This window comes from Thalassophryne amazonica, chromosome 10 (assembly GCF_902500255.1).
Source record: "Thalassophryne amazonica chromosome 10, fThaAma1.1, whole genome shotgun sequence".
In the NCBI taxonomy this organism is placed as follows: domain Eukaryota; kingdom Metazoa; phylum Chordata; class Actinopteri; order Batrachoidiformes; family Batrachoididae; genus Thalassophryne; species Thalassophryne amazonica.
Genome location: NC_047112.1, coordinates 38,584,890 through 38,603,591, shown reverse-complemented (window position 1 = coordinate 38,603,591; position 18,702 = coordinate 38,584,890). Strand labels below are relative to the sequence as shown.

General features: G+C 41.1%; 2 protein-coding genes across 2 annotated transcripts in view; both read right to left on the bottom strand.

The window, feature by feature from the left end:
• Window positions 1-7,089: 7,089 nt before the first annotated feature.
• On the bottom strand, window positions 7,090-13,538 carry LOC117518639 (vesicle transport protein USE1-like). Its single transcript, XM_034179842.1, is given in 10 exon segments — window positions 7,090-7,404; window positions 9,262-9,367; window positions 9,369-9,422; window positions 10,199-10,229; window positions 10,310-10,325; window positions 10,476-10,628; window positions 10,824-10,902; window positions 11,866-11,888; window positions 11,890-11,916; window positions 13,399-13,538. Coding segments are annotated over 10 exon segments (771 nt in total). The 5' UTR covers window positions 13,498-13,538; the 3' UTR covers window positions 7,090-7,221.
• Window positions 13,539-16,495: 2,957 nt separating this feature from the next.
• LOC117518638 (unconventional myosin-IXb) overlaps window positions 16,496-18,702 on the bottom strand; it is a 195,017-nt gene continuing 192,810 nt past the window's right edge. The window contains 1 exon segment of the mRNA XM_034179841.1: window positions 16,496-18,266. Within this exon segment, the coding sequence (XP_034035732.1) occupies window positions 17,737-18,266 (530 nt within the window). The 3' untranslated portion in view covers window positions 16,496-17,736.

The following is an 18,702-nucleotide window of genomic DNA, read 5'->3' as shown; positions in this document are numbered from 1 at the left end:
CCCAGCTTTATCTATCCATGAAGCCAGAGGACACACACCAATTAGCTAAACTGCAGGATTGTCTTACAGACATAAAGACATGGATGACCTCTAATTTCCTGCTTTTAAACTCAGATAAAACTGAAGTTATGTACTTGGCCCCACAAATCTTAGAAACATGGTGTCTAACCAGATCCTTACTCTGGATGGCATTACCCTGACCTCTAGTAATACTGTGAGAAATCTTGGAGTCATTTTTGATCAGGATATGTCATTCAAAGCGCATACAACCTGGGGTTGTTCTTATTTTTCAATTAGTGATGAGTAGTAAGATGTCCTAGCTTTACGGAGGACTTTTTTATAGAGCAACAGACTCTTTTTCCAGGCTAAGTGAAGATCTTCTAAATTAGTGAGATGCCATTTCCTCTCCAACTTACGGGTTATCTGCTTTAAGCTGCGAGTTTGAAAGTTATACCACGGAGTCAGGCACTTCTGATTTAAAGCTCTCTTTTTCAGAGGAGCTACAGCATCCAAAGTTGTCTTCAATGAGGATGTAAAACTATTGACGAGATACTCTATCTCACTTACAGAGTTTAGGTAGCTACTCTGCACTGTGTTGGTATATGGCATTAGAGAACATAAAGAAGGAATCATATCCTTAAACCTAGTTACAGCGCTTTCTGAAAGACTTCTAGTGTAATGAAACTTATTCCCCACTGCTGGGTAGTCCATCAGAGTAAATGTAAATGTTATTAAGAAATGATCAGACAGAAGGGAGTTTTCAGGGAATACTGTTAAGTCTTCAATTTCCATACCATAAGTCAGAACAAGATCTAAGATATGATTAAAGTGGTGGGTGGACTCATTTACATTTTGAGCAAAGCCAATTGAGTATAATAATAGATTAAATGCAGTGTTGAGGCTGTCATTCTCAGCATCTGTGTGGATGTTAAAATCGGCCACTATAATTATCTTATCTGAGCTAAGCACTAAGTCAGACAAAAGTTCTGAAAATTCACAGAGAAACTCACAGTAACGACCGGGAGGACGATAGATAACAACAAATAAAACTGGTTTTTGGGACTTCCAATTTGGATGGACAAGACTAAGAGTCAAGCTTTCAAATGAATTAAAGCTCTGTCTGGGTTTTTGATTAATTAATAAGCTGGAATGGAAGATTGCTGCTAATGCTCCACCTCGGCCCGTGCTACGAGCGTTCTGGCAGTTAGTGTGACTCGGGGGTGTTGACTCATTTAAACTAACATATTCATCCTGCTGTAACCAGGTTTCTGTAAGGCAAAATAAATCAATATGTTGATCAATTATTATATCATTTACTAACAGGGACTTAGAAGAGAGAGACCTAATGTTTAATAGACCACATTTAACTGTTTTAGTCTGTGGTGCAGTTGAAGGTGCTATATTATTTTTTCTTTTTGAATTTTTATGCTTAAATAGATTTTTGCTGGTTATTGGTGGTTGGGAGCAGGCACCGTCTCTACGGGGATGGGGTAATGAGGGAATGGCAGGGGGAGAGAAGCTGCAGAGAGGTGTGTAAGACAACAACTCTGCTTCCTGGTCCCAACCCTGGATAGTCACGGTTTGGAGGATTTAAGAAAATTGGCCAGATTTCTAGAAATGAGAGCTGCTCCATCCAAAGTGGGATGGATGCCGTCTCTCCTAACAAGACCAGGTTTTCCCCAGAAGCTTTGCCAATTATCTATGAAGCCCACCTCATTTTTTGGACACCACTCAGACAGCCAGCAATTCAGGGAGAACATGCGGCTAAACACGTCACTCCCGGTCCGATTGGGGAGGGGCCCAGAGAAAACTACAGAGTCCGACATTGTTTTTGCAAAGTTACACACCGATTCAATGTTAATTTTAGTGACCTCCGATTGGCGTAACCGGGTGTCATTACTGCCGACGTGAATTACAATCTTACCAAATTTACGCTTAGCCTTAGTCAGCAGTTTCAAATTTCCTTCAATGTCGCCTGCTCTGGCCCCCGGAAGACAATTGACTATGGTTGCTGGTGTCGCTAACTTCACATTTCTCAAAACAGAGTCGCCAATAACCAGAGTTTGTTCCTCGGCGGGTGTGTCGCCGAGTGGGGAAAAACGGTTAGAAATGTGAACGGGTTGGCGGTGTACATGGGGCTTCTGTTTAGGGCTACGCTTCCTCCTCACAGTCACCCAGTCGGCCTGCTTTCCCGGCTGTCGGGATCTGCCAGAGGGAAACTAACGGCGGCTAAGCTACCTTGGTCCGCACCGACTACAGGGGCCTGGCTAGCTGTAGAATTTTCCACGGTGCGGAGCCGAGTCTCCAATTCGCCCAGCCTGGCCTCCAAAGCTACGAATAAGCTACACTTATTACAAGTACCATTACTGCTAAAGGAGGCCGAGGAATAACTAAACATTTCACCCAGAGCAGAAAAGTGCGGGAGAGACAGGAGAAGCCGCCATGCTAAACCCTAAGAGCTAGTAGCTGCGCTAAGCTAGCGGATTCCTAAAAACACACAAAGTGAATAATGTGTAAATATTTAGAGGTGATTCAGCAGAGGGAGTGCTTTAGTTAAGGCACGTGAAGATTACACTGTGAAACAAATCATTATCTAGGTAACTAGATCAATCTAACTGCGCAGATTAAACAGCCAACAGATACAGCAAAACACCGCTGTGCTCCGGAACAGGAAGTGATACAATACCGCAGTGAGAGCCAACCACCAGTAGAGGTGACTTTTTAAGTCACCTCTACTGGTGACCTTTTTTAAGTCAAAAATATTGACTTAAAAAGTCAATATTTTCCAATTTCAACAACAGAAATAGATGCACAAAAATCTATCAATAAAATGATTGTACAAGCCTGATGAAAAATAACCTTATTATCTTATAAATTTTATTAAAATTTTAAATAAATTGTTTTATTCACAAAATCAATTAATAGATGAATCCGCATTTGTAAGAGATCAAAAGATGCTGATACAGTGGGAGATGCTTTGTGATGTCATCAAAGGTACAAAAGAATAAAGTCACTTTGTGATGACATCACAAAGCATCTTAGTTCTCACAAAGGGAACATGCATGTAAGTAACAGTACCTGAGCTCAGCAACGGGAGTATAAGGAGAAAGTCAGAAAGCCTGAAGTCAATGAGCATGGAGCCAAAGACACAACAGGCTGATGAGACCATGAAGACTCAGTCCAAACAAACAGCTGCAGCTTCAAGAGGTCCAAAAATGATTAAAACAAAAGTCGTGGGCAAGATCAAGTGGTTCAGTGAGAAGGACGGTTACGGCTTCATCACACGGCGAGACAAGGCGGAGGATGTTTTTTTCCACTACACCCCATCAACAAAATGCTGACGGACAAATCTGCATTGTTAAAGAAGAACAGAAGGTCCAATTTGACATTGTGGAAGGAAGGAAAGGACCAATGGCTGTAAATATCACCAGCCGAGGAGGACTCCCCATCCAGGGCAGTAAGTACAGCGCCCCCCCCTCCCCCCCCCCTTCTTGTATGAGTGAGATGTAGATCTTTTAGCGTCAAAGTGTTTTTCTTTTTCAATCAAATTTCACATTTCTGCTTGATGTGTTTTATCAGAACATTAAGATCTGATCTTTTCTGAGTGTCAACAGGTGAAAAATCTTTATTTTTGAATGAATCTGGGCCACCAACATATGTGGTCTGGGATCTGATTAAAAGCTGAGTCGTACCTGGTGATCAGATCAGAACAGGTTAGATTCTAATGAAACATCTCATCTTCATTCTTATTTTCAACAGAGACCTTTGAAGTGCAAACGAAAGTCAAAAAGATGAAAGGAGACAAACAAAAGCAGGACACCAAGAAAGGAACTCTGGCCAAACAAGCTGTGGAAGCGACAATGAAGGTCAACCAAGCAACAGTGACCACTGCAGAACTCTGGCAGCCTCTTATGGACAAGTTGGTCAAGGTCAAACTGGAGCGAGAACGTCTGAAGAAGGACATGGAAGCTCTAAAGACCAGCCTGGAGATAGAGCGGGCAGCTATGCGGGTAGAGCTGGACAAGAACCTGCAGCTCAAGGAGGCAGAGTACCAGAGGAAGCTGGAAGCTCACAAGGACGAGTGCAAGAAAAAAGTGAACCAGCAAGAAGCTCAGTTCCAGAAACAGCTGGAAGCACAGATGGCTGAGTGCAGGAAAGAACTGAAGCAGCAAGAAGACCAATTCCAGGAACAGCTGGAAGCACAGACAAGTCAATTTCAGAAGGAAAGAAAGTCCAAGATGGAGAAATCCTGGATGTATGTTTTCGGTGGTGTTTGTGTTGTCGCAGGTTTCTTGTCAGCAAAGATTCTGACAACGTAAGAGACATGCAAATTATGAAAGGAAACATCTGCCTCAGACTTTTTAAAAATAAGTCAAGACTGCAAACTGTTACAGAAATAAAAATTTATATCAACAGTTTGCTCACTTTTCATTTGTTGAAAATTCTCATTTTTGTACTTTTTGTGTGTTTATCAAAACATTTACAAGTTTTTCTGTAATTTCTGAGAAAGTAAGGAAATGCTTCAAAAGGTTTTGCTCATTTTATAACATTGATTACACCTTCAGTAATATTTTATGGTGTTAGGGTGGAAAACGTGTGTGTGTTTTTTTTAGGTTTTCACACAGTCAACATGTTGTAGTGCAGCAAAGTGGCCAAAAGTTTGTTTCTGGAGCAAAAAGTTCACAGTTCAAGACCACCTCCAGGCCATGTGGAGTTGTGTCAGATATGACATCTGGTGTCAAATCAACATGCAGATCTCTCTCAAATTTGATGTTCTGAACCCAAATGAAAAAACAGAGAGCCCAAGAGGAATTACTTTACTATAGTGTAGTATTTAATGTAATTTTCTTTAAGTGTCAACAGGAAAACTGACTTAAGAAGTCAAAATATTCCAGTTTCAACAACAAAACCGCTGTTTGTGTTGTCGCATGTTTCTTGTCAGCAACGATTCTGACAAAGTAAGAGACACATGTGACTTATGGCAGGAAATAAGTCAAGACTGCAAACTGTTTCAGAAATAAAATTAATAATGTTCACCCATTTTTCATTTGTTGAAAATGCACATTTTTGTACTTTTTAAATTTTGTCTATTTACTTTTTGTTTTTGAGTTTTTCCTGTAATTTCTGAGAAAATCAGGTTAATTTTCATCAGGTTTTGATGATTATTTATAACTACTTGATTACACCGTCAATTATATTTTATGGTCTTACAGTGGAAAACACAGTGTGTGTCCATCCAGCAAAACGAGTTCCTTGTCAGCCGATGTCCACAAAGTTTATCAGAAAGTTTTGTGTGTGTTCAGAACGCTGAAGGGAGTTCAGAGATCTTTCCTGCTGTCTGAACATTTGTTTGCCGTTCTGAGTGTGTGAGAGTGGGACACAGAGGACACACAGCATTTCTGGAAAACTAAATTCAAGTGCTGACGGTCAGCAACAGACTGGATGTTCCACTGCTTTCAGTGAGATGCTGATGGTAATTTATGGAGTTTTTAAAATCTTAAGCAGGAATCAGACAACAACAAATGGATTATGTCACTGCAGAATCACCTGAATTGAAATGGGTAGGGACTTTTTTGAAGCTTCCATGAGAGCCATTTGTTTTAACATAAACGCTGTACAAAATGTTTCAGTGAAGTAAATTATTGTCCATCATGTGATTAATATTTAAACTGGCTGCGCACATCTGCTGTGCCAGACATCAGCTGACAAGGAACACATTTAACAAAAGTCATCAGAGATGAATAACCCCCCGGTCCCCACAAATTAGTAATACAAAGTGTCAGGGGATCATCCAAGTTACACCCTTGTGCTAAATATGAACGAAATTGGTCAACTGGTTCTTGAAATATCTCACGAACAAGTGAAAACACAGACTGGCAGACATGCTGATTGCTATGTCTTCCCGCATTTCATACCCGGGGGAAAGGTGCAGTTGGGACCGTCTATGACTGAATAATATGGGATAAGAACAGCAACTATAGTGACAAAGGTCAATTTCAGTTTGTACAGGGGTCAAAATTTAAAGTTGCTCCAATTTTGGTAAAAAAAAATAAAATAAAATAAGTGATACCAAAGGTTGACATCCATTGGATTTTATGACATATGGCATGTGTTCCTCTGTAACCTCATGACAGAGCATGACAGATTGTGCAAACTATTTCTTTTAAAAACTAAACCAATGTGCAAACTATTTCTTTTAAAAACTAAACCAATACTTTCCATCAGTTTTTAACCAAAATTGGAGCAACTTTAATGTCTGACCACTGTACAAACTGAAATTTGTATTTGCGTTTTTTATCCTGCAACACTCAGTCACAGACAGTCCAACCTGTACCTTTTTGGAATTATTATGATCAGAAAAATAAAATGGTATATTTTTCAACATGACAAGCATTTTTTTTCAATTTTCATTTTGAAAAATGGCTGCCATGGCAACCATGATAAAAATTCACAAAGGCTTAATATCTAGATTTTTTTGTGTACTTCATTTGGCTACATCTGTGCCAAATTTGGTGCTTTTATCACAAAATGCACAATTCTTACCCCCACTATTTAGCATGAAGTGCATCATTTTCAGGAATAGATTTTTTTTTTTTTTTTTTTGGTATTTTTAAATTACTGAGATGACACTGTCAGTAATTCAAAGCCAGAGGTCAAACACTTGGAGGATGTTGACAACATTGGGGTCAAATGTCAGGTTGCCCCTGCTGTCTTCATGTCTCCAGGTACTATGACTGAGCTTGAATGAATTAAAGTGTTCTTAGCACGCATGCTATTGGCAGTTTGGGACTGTGATGTAGATATGGATGACTCCGGACACTTCAGGAACTCCTTCAACTGTATGCAAGATATAAATGTTGCAGAAGTCACGTATCTGACTTTTTCTCATTCAAAAAAAAATAAAATAAATAAAATCAAGGTGCACGTGAGTGGATAGCAGTTGACCTGAATAACAGAACATTTAAGGCTCCGCCCCTCCTCCCTGGGGCAGAAAGACTATGCTGCTCCCTTTTTAAATCAATGTTACAGCCTTTTATTTGGACTCCTGTTTGATTCCATTTCAAAAAAATAAAACTGGAGCTTTTTTCCTTTCTGACAGCTCATGTAGTGATTTTACTGTTTAATTTTCCAAGATGTAAACTGGACTCTCTCTCTACGCAGACACAGAGTTCTGCGGAGGCTGAAGGTATAGATTTGAGGGCTCCGCCTCGTGCTCGATCGTCATCTGAGTCTGGGGAAGAGTCTGATGAAGAGGATCATGCTGATAAACATGAAGGAGACAGAGATGAGCATCAGCCACAAGAACCAGTTGACAGACTTCTTGGTGTGCTGCTCCAATCGCTCCGATTCAGTCTTCAGCTTCTCGAAGTTCATGTCCGCCTGACGCATCGAGTGGCTCAGAGTCTGGGTGGGAGACACGGCCCAAGATGTAAATCTCAAGCAAAACACAAAGAAGTAGAAATAAAACAATAGGATTGGGCATATTTAATTACTTTACACCATTATTAAAAAAACACCCACAGTAGAGGTAAATTTCTAAAATTATCTCCAAAAACAAATCAGGATACTGTTAAGAAGGTTGTATATTATGAAAAATGCATTTTAACTAGTTTTTTAAAAAACAATAATTTGTGTGCCTATACACCTACCAAAAATGAGAACGGTCCATCCTCTCCTCTCATCTCTTTGTGAGCACTAGATGGAGCCCCACATATATGACAGACTGTCCACTGGTATGTGGAAACGCAGCCTTATGACAATTTCTGCTGGTCTCACATAAGCCCAAGCCACACCCCCTTCCAATGAGGGGCGTGGCCAGAGGCACAACAATTTAGAGGTCAACACAGAAGCAGCCTGAACAGAGGGGTTTATGGGTTTTTTTTTTTTAAGTTGCACAAAGTTCTTCAAAACATAAGCCTAGACCTGCTTCAGAGTTCTCATGGTTGTCTTGGTGGCTTCCCTCACTCGTCTCCTTGCATAGTCACTCAGTTTTTAGAACCGCCTACTACAGACAGATTTCCCATACGGTTTGTATTTCTTATCGACATATGCAAATAACATCCAACACATGTTCACTGATATGGAAATGTTCATGTGTCCAATCTGTGACTTCAAGGATGTAATAAAGTGATAAATCAGGTGTTTTTACATGCACTTAATCCATTATTTTGGTTTTTAAATTTAAGCTTGTTGTGAAGACTTGTTGTTGTTCTGCAGTGATAGTCATAGAATTTTTAATGTGGAGAAGACAATGTAAAAAAAAAAAAATTGGCATAAAAAAATTAAAATGAGTGAAAGTTTTACACTGCCCACTTGTGGATAACCAAGGGAAATGTGCCATTTACAGAGAGAAAGTCTGGGGATCATAAATACAACTTAAAACCCACCAAAATGCAGCTGTCATAAAAGTCAACTGAATTTGAGTTGGCCAATACACCAGCAGTTTATCAATAATTTATTTTATAACTAATAACCTGCTGAGGGCAGCTCTCATTTAAATTATACTGAGTAGCTCTCATTTAAATTATACTGAGTAAAAACCTTTGATTGATGCTTTTGAGGAATCAGTTTTATCCCAGTCATCATCCTGTTACGTACGTCCACCTCATCACCTGCAAACGTGGTTCAGCTCACAGAAATGCTTCAGACTGTCGGTCACGTTGCCATCTGTGGTGACTAAATTCCAGTAAAACTGTTTAAAGTGGTCATATCTCAAATAAATATTAAAGGGGTCACACTGTGCAAAATTTTAAATCTCTCTTTTACAGTGGGCGGGACTTTAGGTTTAAAACATCCTCAATGTTCCATATGACTCCTTTAACAATTATTTGAAAATTCACTTTTTTCCCCTCATCTCTTCTGATCGCTAGTGGAAAAACTACTGAAATTGAACAGGGTGACTATTCCTATAACCTGAGGTCACGCTCGCTTTTCAAAGTATCTGACATACAGAAAATGTTATACGTCAAAGTTCATCAAAAATGAAACATATGAACTCATTTCTAAAAAATTTTTATATATTAGCACTGGGTGAAAATTTGATTATAACCTCTGGCTTATCCAAACAAAAATCAAATACATTCTTCCCATCCATACCCCCGGTGTATCTGTGATGTCTGATTAAAATCAGATTAGGCATTCTTAAAATATCTTGCTTACATACAAACAGTTACAAAAGCTCTGGTGCTCCCCCCCCAAAAAAAAAAAATTGGAAAAAGCAAAAACTCAGTCCGAACAGTCCTCCCTTGCCTCTCTGGTTACCTGATTGTCCTGTTTGATGATATTCTGCACTGCTAGAGTGTTGTTCTTTAAATTCCTGGCCAGGTTGAGCATGTCCTCTGCAATCTTCTCCTGCAGATTGTGGTGGCTGGAGGACTGCATCCAACTCTGCAGCAGACTGACGCTCATCCAGAGGCACACCTCTGCATAAGGCCAGACATGGCAACATTAACATGTGCATTTAAGGACAACATTTATGTCACTGTCTTGAAGATTAAGTGTGAGCCTTAAATCAGGTGCAGTGTACTGTAAGAAAATGGAGGAATAGTGATTTAAAGGTCTCCTAAATGACATTAATATAGCAGTCACAAATTAGTTTCTATGTGATAATTTCATGGTTTAATGGCATCCTGTGCAGAGAATGAAGCAACACTCCCTCTGTGCTATGAGCTTTTCTGCCCCGTTTATGTTTTTGGTCTGGCCACACGTGCACATTTAGTGCTTCGGATTTCTGCATGTGCACATTTAGTGGATGCAAGTGAAATCTGTGAAAATGTTGCCCCTCCCTATAAAGGGACAGCAGTACTGACTACTCATCTCATAGCTGTTGATTCCCCCCCCCAGATATCAAACAGAAACAACTTCATTGAAATGTGTCTAATATTATACTTAGAGGCTAAAATTGGCTCTTCACAAGAAAGTGGTTGGACTGGAATCCACATTCTTATGGCTTTTTCTACATCTACCTGTTAAAAGGTTGCAAATGGTGATCATTCTACTCATTGCAGCAGAGGAAGGGGGGGGGGGGAGTGGCCGCGAAGGAGAGTACTGTTTTGGTTCAGAAAACAGATAGCGTGAATATATATAGAGCATCTTTATCTCTGAGATAAAGAAGCACTTTTCAATATGTCCATATTATATAACACATTTAACAAGAATGTTAAATGTTTGACAGTAAATTAAATGTCAGGTTTTTTACCTTCTGTTTCGCAAGTCAGTTTCTAATGTGCCTACAGGAAAATAAAGAAATATCACGTCAGGTATAATAGAACACAGTAGGTGAATAACATCAAAGCAAAATAATTCATACCTTTGTGTGATGAGCCCTGCAATGAAATGAAAATATGAAAGCATAAGGCATTTTTTTTTTTACATTTTCAGTGGCAAAGCTCAGCAATTTTAAATAATAACTAACCCAACAAACAGATATGTTGTATCATGTCAAACTTTTTAAAAACTGGGCTGAGCCACGGTACCGTGCCGAGGAGCTCGTTCCTCATCTCTCCTGTGCAGCGGGCTTTGGTCTGCATGTGGACGGTTTTGGTGGCTGGCATTCTCTCGTTGGCTATTGTGGGTGTTCGACCAGGAGCCAAGAACTGATTGGCTAAAGCTTTTTCTGCTGGTGAGGACTGGAAATGGCAATGGAAAACACCAACCAAACAGAACTTGGTCCTTGTAAAACTGAAATGATCAATCAAACTGGCCTACTGTCGTAAACACTGTTATAAACATTAAAGCAGCAAAAACACTAAAAAGCCAGTCCAGATTACAGGAAAGAATCACAACTCTGAGTGTGATAACATGATAAAAATGTTGCCACTGACCAGTTTTTCTGCCTCCAGGAGTCCTTTCATAAAATCTACTTTTCGGGTGTATTCAGTCAACACTTCTGGTGTTGGTTTGCTGTAAATAAAGAGACAACCAATTTGGAGGAATGATCCGTAAATGACACTTTCTTCTTTGTTAGGAAAAGCTATAAAATATTACGATGAGTTCTGTTTGTATTAAAGATTAAAGTATTGATGTGGTTAGACATCTTTGCAGCGGTGATGGGAAACGCTGGACTAGAATGATACATCCATCCATTTTCTTCCGCTTATCCTAGGTCGGGCCGCGGAGGCAGCAGCTCAAGCAAAGCCGCCCCGACCTCCTGATCCACACACACCTCCCCCAGCTCCTCTGGGGGAACCCCGAGGCGCTCCCAAGCCAGCTGAGAGACGTAGTTCCTCCAGTGTGATCTGGGTCTTCCCCGGGGCCTCCTCCGATGGGACGTGCCCGGAACACCTCCCCAGCGAGGCGTCCGGGGGCATCAGAAAAGATGCCCGAGCCACCTCAGCTGGCTCCTTTCGATGTGGAGGAGCAGCGGCTCGACTCCGAGCTCCTCCCAAGTGACCGAGCTCCTCACCCTATCTCTAAGGGAGTGCCCAGCCACCCTGCGGAGGAAACTCATCTCGGCCGCTTGTACTCGCAATCTTGTTCTTTCTGTCATGAGCCAAATCTCATGACCATAGGTGAGGATCGGAACGTAGATCGATCGGTAAATCGAGAGCTTTGCCCCCCTGCTCAGCTCTCTCTTCACCACGACGGTCCGATACAACGCCCGCATCACTGCAGATGCTGCACCGATCCGTCTATCGATCTCACACTCCATCCGTCCCTCACTAGTGAGCAAGATCCCGAGATACTTAAACTCCTCCACCTGAGGCAAGGACACCCCACCGACCTGAAGAGGGCAAAGCACCTTTTTCCGGTCGAGAACCATGGCCTCGGATTTGGAGGTGCTGATCTTCAGAATGATACCTGTCTCACAAATTAGTTACCACCATAAAAATCTGCAAAGACGCGACAGGGAAAGTGCATCATTACCTCGGACATTTCCTCAGAGCCACCCAACATTTCCTCCAAGGCGCCAACATACTGCAGAAGACAAAGTACGATTACGACAGAAAGACAGACCAACATAATGTATCACAAAACAAATTAGCATTAGCCATACCGAAAAATGGCTAACAGTTAACTCCACCAAGGAGGTGTTTGTTAGCAGGATAAGTCAAAAAGTAAAGAACAGAAGTCCATGAAATTTGTGAGCAGATAGAGCATGTTTTGGGAAATAAGTGATTCAGTTTTGAAGGTGACCTGGAATATATACTGGAAATGAGATCCAGAAGAATGCTTGGGATTACTCTATGGGGAATAGTGATATCAATGTTAGTCTTCTGCAGTTTTAACAGAATAAATCACAAATTGTAACAGTAGCAAAATTTTTTTAAATCAATAATAAACTCGCTATAGCACCAAACAATTACGATCTCATTAAACGTTTCAGCCGTGTATTAAGTCCAAATACTGACTGTGTGATATGAGAATTTGTTCCTTTTTTGTGTTTATGAACACTCTAAAAACTAACGTTTTAAAATATCAGTCTTGAGAACAAGTTTTAACTTCTGGCATTTTCTAAAGCAAATGGAAATACTCTTCAGAATACTTAGTAATAAATATGTAAAGCCCTTCTGTGATGCTGTGGCCCTTCCAGTCACCATTTATGCATCCTTAGATTGTGCAAGTTATTCCGCAATATGTGGACAAATCCAAAATGTTTTTTGTACTTTTGGACTGGGCAGGGGCTGGATTTCTTCCTCTCATCTGCCAATCAACCTTGCATAGTACCGTCTCTTAAGTGGTCTGGGGTTAGGATTAAGGATTATGGTTTCATTTTCCTGAGATTCATAAGAAGTTTCTAAATTTTGACCAATACCTCTAGCTCCTAGACCACGGCTTTAGTCACTTCCAGACGTTCTTGTGGAGTAGCAGAATTCCAGGTCCAATTCTGGAATATTTCTGAATTGCATACTGTGCAGAAAACACACAGAGACTGGCAGAAGGAGGAAGACTTTGGAAGCTGCTCTTGATGGTCATGCACGTGCCCTCTGTGACAGGAGAGATCTCATGGGGTTGGGGTGTGTCCAACCTGGCGTGCCATAATCATGTAATCAGTGACGAACCGACTTCAAAGATATAGTAAATCCAACAAGTCTGTAGCGGATTCTAGATATTCTCATCTTTTACCAAATGAGGCGTATTTCCCATATTTAATAAATGACTGGTAAAGTTGCACATTCTGCCAGTGACTGTGACACAAAGCTGGAGTCCAGCAGGGTCTGCTGCGAGTGCTTCGCTCGTTCTCATAGTTTATTTAAAGAAGCCTTCAGAGCGACAGCGGTGCCACGTTATTCTTTAACGGATCACAAACACCTTTGTATCTTTAGTCTGCGCATTTTGATGATTCCTTCATGTTATTTTTGAAGCAGAAATCGAGCTGAAATTGACGACGTGGCTAAGAACTGTCAGGCTGCAATTTGTTAAGTTCAACGGCTCCGAATACGATCGTCGCTCATTTACCTTTCCCAGCCTCCATTCTGTCTCCTCTCGTTTCTCCGAGGCGATAGATTCACACCGAGACAGCAACCGGATAAAATTGATTTCTAACCTGGAAACCATGGCGCAGCATCAGGCTGTCGCGGGAATATGACGTCTCAGGTCGCTCTCTTCTTCTCAAGTTTATTGGCGGTTTACAAACCGGCACGGTGCATTACTGCCACCACCTGTTTGTGTGTGGAGCAACAATGGGGAGTAGGAGGAAGGGGTGAGTTGTGAATTATTCAGTCACTTTCAACTGCTTACTCCAATTAAGGGTCACGGGGGTTGGAGCCTTTTCCAGCAGTCATACGGCATTAGGTGGGGTAGATCCTGGACCAGACGCCACTCTGTCGCAGGATCACATATAGATGGACAAACACATGCACACCTACGAACAATTTGAAGTTTCCAATCCACCTAAAGAACGATGGGATTTACTGTTAAAGATTGTCATTTAGAAACTATTCTATACATGTGAGCATGTTTGAGGGTGATTTACGAAAATACAAAGGAGTCCTTTTAGAAGACTAAATTTTGCAAGGAAATTTTGTAAAGCAAGTGATTTCATATTATGTGCGTGTGTGTGCTCGTACCCAGGCATTTTTGCCTTAAAGTGTAAATTACCCAGGGGCACTGACACAACCCCCTTACATTACAGACCCTGGCTTTTGAACTTGTTGCAGATAACCGTCCAGATGGTCCTTTTATGTTTGGTCCCAGAACACACAGCGCTCATTTCTTTAAAAAACAGATTCATCTGGATGCCCAAAGCTGCTTCTAGGCAAAGTTAATATAAAGCTTCATTTTTTTTTCCCCACAGTGAAGTTTTAGTATCATACATATTGTAGTGCTCGACAAAGGACCTAGTTCAAAAATAATGAACCCAAAGTGTGACATAACCATCAAAATTTAAAAGTGGTCTTTTTGTGAAATGTTATCATTTTAGGTATGGTTATGTATCACAGTTTCAATATTTCTGATGGTCTCGGTTCAGTCATTGCTAGAAATTATCAGTGCATATATACTATAATGTGCTAGAGCGTAACGCTTGTGACAGCAGTTGGAGGTATCTTCTTTAGTCTGCAGAAGCCTGAAACAAAGAAATTCTGCCCATTAGTTCCTGGTATTATTGAACAAGTAATATAATTCTATTGAAGAAGAGTAGGAGATATAGCTAAGGTTTTGACACAAATAAATCAAGGACTTATTCTCAGCGTTACGCTTGCGACAGTTTTACCTTGCTTTAGAAACGTTTTTTCTAGGAAATGACATTTCTACCTTTACAAAAATGTATTACTGTTAGTATGAAGCACAAACTGACAAAATACAATGTTATTTCTTTAACATTCAACTTTAAATGATAATGCTAAATATCAATGTCACACAAAAATGATGAAAAGTGCTATTTTTGGGGTAAATTTCATGCATATCTCTGGAACCGTGCAGAATCTTTCCATGAAGTTTTCAGTACCTGTCAAAGAGACTATAGGGAACTCACAGATAAATCTGGATGGTACTAAATAAAATAATGGCTTGTTCATGACAAATGCAATGCAAATCAGCAGTTAAGCTTCATTATTTTTGAATTAGACCAAAGGTTTCCAAAAGTAACCCTACCATGTGGTTAGCTATTGATGAACGATGGTTCTTGATGCAGTGTCATCACAGGTTTCAACATAGGTTTGTGCTCTTGCCCTTTATACATTGAAAATTCCTCTGTATTCTTTCAATCTAATTATTTCATGCACTATGCAAATCCCTTCCAGTCTTTCAGTGAGAATCATTCTTTTTAAACATTTCAATAATTAAAATATCATCATTTAACCTTATTAGAATATGCTGTACGTTGTCCTCAGCGCCATGGATCTTTAACAGATGGAAGCTTTTCCTGTGGAAAGGCACTGGTTTTGATAGTTACTTTCACCATATACAGATGCACTATTGATGGCCAAGTCCAAGAAGTCAAAAGTCTGGGTCTTGGTCTTGATCCAGAAACCCAGACACTCAGATTTCTCCTTCAGCTTGTCAAATGTCACAATCAGGGTATCTCTGAATTCTGCAAACATTACAGCAGTTTGTAAAGTCAAGGTCAGTAAATGCTTCCTTGTCAATAAAACACCTGTCACTAGTTTCCACAACCCTACCAAACACCCAGTTCATGAGCTTCTCTGGGGGTTAATTCATCTTAACATCTCTTCAGGTCTTCATGGAATTGATGAAGCAGTTAACAGATGCAGTTACTGAAAACACAATCACTGAAGCCACCTGGATGACTGGTGAAGTTTGACAGTACTTAGATGTCTGCTGTTCCAATGCCCAACGACATTAACATTGAGGAACAACTATTCTGTCTAAAACAAACATTTAAAAGCGACAAGGTGAAGTATTTGACTCTGAATTGTAAGTTGTCAATACCTCATAGAATGTACATCTAAAGATATTTTTGAAATTATCTCCATGTTGTCACTCTAATAATCACCAGCAGCCTTTGTTACAGTCAGACGACTTACTTATTTCCTAAATATGAGATATCAAAATATGACAACACTGCCTGTAGGATCCACATAGTTCAATGCTTGGCTCACCAAAAGCCACAACTGTCAAGTGTGCACAAACTGTGTGCGCTGCCAGATTGGGCATTTTTAAAATATATTTAGCTTTGCTTTTCTTGATACACTATAGTCTTAGCACTTAAAAATAGATCTAATATTTTGGGTATTTTTTGTGCATGGTGGCAGTTTTTGAACATCTTTTTGGATGGAAACTTGCATCTGGCAATGAAAATATTTTACTTTTATGATAACGTAGAGCACAAGACTTTTTAAAAATAGTATCAGGTTTTCTATTGGTTACCAACACAGTCACGAAAGGCGTTGACTAGCGATGGTAACGTCCTTTTAAAACAGTGAAATTTCTCCTATTTGTGCATATTTGTCATGATTAGCACTGAATACATTGCTTTGATTTTTGTGCAACCCTTATTCTTTTTCCCTGTAAGCTCTTAACTGTTGAATGTGTTCGAGAAGAGGTGTGACAGCTCTTAAATCAACACTCCAATACATTAAGACAGCGGCAGATGTGAAGCATCACGTACTATATTGTCATGTTAATACTAATAACCATTACAGTTCACATCATTCACTCCCAACCATGCACTTTCTACACGACACACTTGTAGTTTTCTTGTAATCCAGACAAACAACATTCAACAGCAGAGAAACATTAGTATTACATTTCATACAAAGAAGACCAAAGCTACGCTTTGGCAGAACCTGCTTTTTACGGGACTGTTTGCTTTGTATGGCAGGTACAGCAGAGCTGAGAGAAGCCACATGCAAGTGTGTAGAGGCCATGAAGTGACCACGCTGGTGTAGCATCAAGGCTGCTGTGCCGTGGCTGAGCTGGCGTTTTCTTTGTTTCAAAGTGGCGGAAAAAGTGGCGTGTGCTGCTCCCATTTTCCTTTGTTGTGTATATGAGATTTCATCTAAATGTACTTATTGTGTTTTGTGTAGACCAAAATGTTAAGGAAGAATGAGACTGCTGCTGTAACAAGGCACCTGCACAACAGTCCCGATGTGTACACTCAGAACCCGTTGGTTCAAACATGTCTCGTGTCGGTACAGTATAATAAAGTAAGAAGTGAGATTCAAATGTACCCAGTGTGCCCCCCCCCCCCCCCCCCCAAAAAAACCCCTCGCTCCCTCTGCAAGACCTGCTATGACAACACCAAACAGTAACTAATGAGCTGATACGCTCGACTTGCTGTACAATGGAAAGGCACTAGCTAACAGTTAACATTTCAGCGAGATGGTTGAGTTCACTCGCTCCTTAGGAGAACTACAAAAAGGAAAAAGTGCAACTGGAACCTGCAATGTTTCTTGAATTAGCACAAATCTGATTAAAAATTAAAAAAAGACAGGGAGGGAGGAAGAAACCAGATTTATCGTCCAGCATTATGAGGTTTCTCAAAATACGATAATGTCAGCAATGAGTTTGTTTTACTGTTACGCAGGACGAGACCTTTGACACATTTACAGTTTCATGTTTTACTCCTCAGTGGCAACAGCAACTGGAACGGCTTCTACTGTGTCACACTGTAGCAGATCCACTCTGACGGCGACACACGTCACCATCACGGCGTCCTCACTTTCACTCATTGCTACAGGTAATATCACTGTGATTCTTGATCCTTATCCTCTCCCGACTCTTTACAATCCATCGTCACCTGTGGCCCTGGTGTGTCGTTCGTGTTTGTGTGTTGTTCCTTGTGCTTAAGAGGCTGTTGCCCATCATCCTCTTCAGGTCTCTTTTCCACCCCGGTCAGACCTCATCATCAATATAAGGAATGTCTGGGTCTGAAAATCGTCTCTGGCCTTTTGAGGTTTGTGACTTGTCATGCTGGTAATGAGGAGAGGGTGTTGACCACGGCAATGGAGGAACTGGAGGTGGAAGTGAAGGGGGACAGGAGGAAAAAGGCACCAGCAGGTCACAGTCTTTGTTGTCGATGTACAGGGACTGGGTGCTGTCTCTGCGGCGGCCGGGTGGCTCTCTTCTCCTGATCAAGTGTTTAAATGTTCCAGGAGCCGTGAATGTATGAGGGAGACTGGAGACGGTGTCCTGGCGGATGATTCCTGGAGGGAGTTTAACCGTGTCTGGAATGACGGGGCTGCGGCGTTGCACTGCATGCCGAAAGGAGGCGGGGGAAGTTGAAGATGCACAGCTGGATAAAGATGAGGAGGAGATCGCAGGAGTGAGGTTTGGCAGAGAGATGAGTCCAAATCTCTGAGCCAGGTCCAGTGGTTTGGGTGGGCAAACTGGCTTGCACCTCCTCAGTTCTGGGCAACCTGGTCCTAGAAGAGAGTGAGAAAAACAGGAAGCACTTAAAGAAAGGTCAACATCCAAGGTTCTTGTGAGAGTCAAAGTCCTGACAGGGTGAGTGAGGGTCAGTGGAAGATCATGCAACCGTGTTACTGTATCCACTAAAAGGTATGTTCCATGAGGCACGACGAGATCTGATTTTCTGCTCCAAATGTTTCATTAATTGACACTGGACCCAGCATGCTCGTGTACCACACATGCTTTTACATGCATCCTGTACACGGGTGTGCAGACATCCACACACAAACACACAAACAGGGTTGATGTTCCTCCAACCTGCTTTGTTAGAGAGCAGACGGCACCACCCCCAACACCATCACTGGTCCAGACCTGCACCACAAAAGACAGGAAGGGCCCAACCCGGCGGCCCCGTGGTCTGGTCAGAAACCCAGTGTTGAGTGACAGAAA